This window comes from Mesitornis unicolor, unplaced genomic scaffold (genome assembly GCF_000695765.1).
Source record: "Mesitornis unicolor isolate BGI_N332 unplaced genomic scaffold, ASM69576v1 scaffold19024, whole genome shotgun sequence".
In the NCBI taxonomy this organism is placed as follows: Eukaryota; Metazoa; Chordata; class Aves; order Mesitornithiformes; family Mesitornithidae; genus Mesitornis; species Mesitornis unicolor.
The window spans coordinates 29,936-34,459 of NW_010178388.1; the positions used below are offsets into that span (position 1 = coordinate 29,936).

The following is a 4,524-nucleotide window of genomic DNA, read 5'->3' on the forward strand; positions in this document are numbered from 1 at the left end:
CTAGGAGCAACAAACTTTACATGAAAATAGATGCTTGCCAACATTTTAGGTATACCAGCAAGTATATAACGGAGTTGTTGAAGTCTTAGATAGATTATATATATATATCTAGATAAAGATAACCTGCCTAATCAGATACTTATGCAAAATGACTGTTTCCTAAGGTGATAACACTAGTGGTAATTCTCTATTTAGCCACCAAGAGTCCACGTTAACGAATGGTACTTGCTGTCCAGCAGATCCTGGTCTCACTGCACTGACACGCTGCAGTCACTGGAGCTGAACTGGTGTCCACTGTGGGCAGCACCGCACACAACCACACCGCTTGCCCTGGAGGACAGAGATGGCTGAGCCACGCTGTGAGTGCATTTTTCTGCCACTGAATTTGACTCTTCAGTGTTCTGATAAATATTAAACCACTCCCGAGCTGGTACAGCCGTGCATTAAGAGGCAAAGCTGGTGGCAAACTGACACTGCAGTATTTTGTATTTCAAATCACGCTCCCCAAAGTCCGCATAAAGACGAAGGACCGAGTTTCCTCGTGCAGGGGCTGTGTGGTTCAGCGCCTGCGGCTGCAGGGAGTGCGGATCTGGGAAGAAGCCGATTACCCCAGTCCAACCACACAAGGGAAAGCTACGGCTCATTCACCTCTGTGCTCCCTGGCCAAAGGACTGGGCCCTGCTGTTTTCCCAGCTTCATCTGACGTCGTTATCCAGACTCCCAACTCCACTAACGCTGGGAACCAACCCTGCGTGCATCAGCCCCAGCAAACCAAGGGGAGCACAGAGCTGCTCCTTCACCTCTCCTCTTCCTCATTCACAGAGCTGCAGTCGGGCTGGGCTCCCCGAGCCCAGGCCACGCTGGCGAGAGGGGAGGAGAGGCCCGGTTTGGCTGCGCTGCCCCAGCGTGGCCCTCTTCTTTACCTGCCCTCTTCTGTACACGCACAGGAGGGGTCCAGGCCAGCCCGCCCTGCAGCCCTCCTGTCTCCTCACTGCACACACACCACAGCCATCTCCAAACCCGATTCTCAGTTGGCTCCACCGAGCGGGAAGTCAAACCCTTCTCTACCTCCCTCTCCATAAACTACGTCCGTCCGGGTGAAACTGCTGCCTGAACAGCTGGTGGGGTGAATATAAACCTGTGTGCTTTTGAAGACACAAACCATTTTGTTCTGTTCAGTGGCTGGTTCCTGGGACTCTCTTCTTGCCTCTAGGATACTCTAAGCATAGAGGTTTTAGTGCCGAAATCATGAACCCAGGTGAGAGCCTGTCTCATTTACCTCACAGCTTCCCTTGCCGTAGGGATCTGCAGTCCCACCATCATCATTGCCAGGAGAGCAGCACTGCACCTGAACCGCACTCTCTTAACATGGTTTTTCTCCGGACACCTCAGTACGGCTCTTGACTGACTTCATTTTCTCATGGCGAATTAGCAAAGCTGTTTTCTGTGCTACCTGTTCCTGAATCGAATCAGAGTTTTCCTCAATGAACCTCCCGTTATCCTCTCGATTCTGTCATACACACTCACTACTAAATTTGCCCTCAGATTATTGCGTCATGTTACACATGTACAGACGAAGAAAGGACACACTTTTACTTTTTCTTTTTTTTTTCCTTTTTTTTTTTTAAACAGAAGTAGGGAGAGGGGGGCTGAATGTGCAGACAAGGCAGTATAATTCAACCATCCAAGCCCTACCAGAGCATGAAGATTTTATTTGTTTAATATTGCAGAGTAAGTTCCCCAACAGTCAGTGTTTGTCCCTGAAGAAGGTTAAACCTTAAACACCTGCTTCAAAAAAACCCCAACGACAACGGAAAGGAACCAAAACAAAAACGAAACGAAACAAACAAAAAAAAAAAGAAAACCCCAAAAAAACCAAACTCTAAGCCTAAGGGCTTAAAAATTAGAGGCATAGCCTTTTTCTCTATTTTCTATATTTATATGAAAATAATTCATGCTTCATGCTAAATACATTATTTACCTTACAAGAACTTTGTCATCTTTGAATAGAAAAGACTGTTTGCTTGTGTATTCCCCTCCCCAGAAGCATCCGTGCGCCGTGGATCTCACTGCTGCCGGCCGAGCCTGGGACCTGCGTGGTTTGCTCCCTGGCTGCCACTGCGCGCCCCCGTGGGCAGCCCGCTCAGCTCCCCAGGCCTGCTGCTCACAACACGCCTTCCTGTGCCCCGCTCCTTACAGAACACTACGAATGGCAGGGTCTGTAGCTCGGTTTCCCCTGTTGGGTCAAGGATTTGATCCACAGAAAAAGATTCTGGTGTGTTTCCTTCCTTAACATCTACTGTAATTTCTTAGACGTGATTGCTTTTCACTCAGGCAGTTTAGAAGACATAGCTTGTTTTTCCCTATTAGTAGTATTTTTTGCACGCAGTGCCAATTTTCAGGCTTATGGCTTTTTTGAACATTCTTTTAATTTACTATAGAAGACAGAATTCAGTGATTAACGATGCTGCTAACAGTGACCCCCCCTCCCCAATTTCTTCTCGTTATTTTGCTGAAACCCATTGCACACACAGCTGAAATTCCCCCGAACTTGAAGTCTTCACGTTAGGAGCCACGTACGGCACGTGAAGCGCTATAAGTGCATTTCTAATGCGCGGTTACCCCCCGCGGCTGTCCAGACTTGTATGGCACGGCGTATCCCAGCGCCACCGGATGGCCCTTGGCTTGGCGTTGGTCTGTCCCCACAGCGCGTTATCCACACCTCTAACCCAAGCCTAAGGCCATCGACAACAACTCCTAAGGGCCAGGCCTGAATGATCGCTAAGTTACGCACAGCTCTTCTAGTTTAAGAGGGGTTTCCAAGTGCCCAATTTTACTCCCATCACATTAATGTTGATGTCACTGCGTATTCACCCATGCATTTTTGAGAAGCCGGAGAAAGCAATGGCGATTTTGGCTTTTTTTGTTTGTTTGTTTTTTTTCTGTTAACTTTTTGTCTTCAGGTAATGAAAAGCTTTTGTAAATTAGCTGAGTGTCAGTATGAGTTCTATGGCTTCAATCTCCTTTAAAAATAAAAATCTCAAGGGTCCAAAAAAAAAAAAAAAAGGAAAGGAAAAGAAAGAAACAAAACCAAAACAAAGAGAAAGAAAAACGAAAAAGGAAAAAATTGCTGATATTGCCACAAATCATTAGAATTCACCTGACGTGCTGAAACAAAACTTGGTAAGTTCAAACAAATCATCGATTTGTTCTAATTTTTTGTGGTTTCCTTTTGCTCTTTCTGCCCCTTTGCCGTCCGATTGGTGATGTTGTTCAAACAGGAGCGAATCCCTGCTAAATGCAGGAGCGACCCTGCGGCTTCCTTCATCTCCTCGTCGTCGCTCTCGGGGGGCTTTTCCGTGCGTCTCTTTTTAAGAGGCAGCGTGTCACTCGGGACCTTTTTCGCCTTCATTAAATGTTGCCTTTTCTTGTGCTGGGACGCGTACCCACTGTCAGCTAAAGAATCCTTGGTCTCCTTCCGACTTTGCTTTTTGTCCTCCTCTTCTGTTTCGCTATGGCTCTCGTGGCTCTGGAAGCTGACTTCGCTTCCTTCACTGCTGTCTTGGCTGCCTTTCGTCGCGAATTCATACTGGTCGTCGGCGGAGGAGGAGGACACGGAGTCACTGGCGGGCGACGTGCTCCTGTGGTTGGAAGATTTGGCACTGCTGTAGTTGTGATCCTCCTTTGGGTCGCCGCTCACAACCGGAGAGCCGCAGGACTGCTCGCTTTCTGTCCGCATCCGGCAGTTGGTTATCCCGTTCCTGCAAAACAAACCCAGGCAGTCTTAGAGGCCACAGAGGTGTGATCCTGGGCTAGAGATGATGGAGACAACTGACAGAGAATTGGAAATCATGGCTACCAGAGGAATGTCCATGCAAGCGGGTCTGGAGCCTGACTCGGATTGCTCGTGGATTGGAGGCCGCACACAAAACAAGCCAAGACACACAACAGCACGAGAGGCAGGAGCAGTAAAGGGATGGCTACAGGCAAACGATGTCTGAACAGTCCCGAGTTACATTTCAACCTGTAGTTCACACTTCCAAAAGATTTTTAAAAACCCCACACTATTTTATCTACTGGGCATTAAACTCCCATGAGGTGCACTTCTCTGCCTCCTCCCAAAGGCAGCGGCGCAGGGGCAGGAGAGGTTTCACTTGAGGCAGCACAGCTTGAACTGAGGACTCCTCCCAACAAGTACAAAACCAAGGTCCAGCTGCATTTCTGACCGAGATCAGTTTGTGAACCATCTTAAGTCAATACGGTCTAAAGCCACCAGCTGCCAACAGAGTATTACAGTGTGCTTAAAAACAAACAGGAAAAAATATCTGGTTTTGTTCTGGAAGCTGTTGTTTTCCCTTCGGTTTGATGGCACCTGGTGCTGTGGGAACTGCGGCACCATGTGTTTGAGAGCTAACACTGGTCCTGTCTGCACTGGAAAGCATTGCCACTGACTTTACAGGACAGAGCACAACGCTTGCACGTCTCTTAACAGAGACCGACCCTGCGCAGTGCTTAATTCCTGCT

At 48.1% G+C, this 4,524-nt stretch overlaps 1 protein-coding gene across 1 annotated transcript in view; it reads right to left on the minus strand.

Annotated features, from left to right (window-relative positions):
• Positions 1 to 3,211: 3,211 nt before the first annotated feature.
• LOC104539026 (forkhead box protein N3-like) overlaps positions 3,212 to 4,524 on the minus strand; it is a gene marked incomplete at its 5' end in the record, with an annotated part of 19,028 nt that continues 17,715 nt past the window's right edge. Inside the window, one exon of the mRNA XM_010182444.1 lies at positions 3,212 to 3,761. Within this exon, the coding sequence (XP_010180746.1) occupies positions 3,212 to 3,761 (550 nt within the window). The remainder of the gene's footprint in view (positions 3,762 to 4,524) is intronic.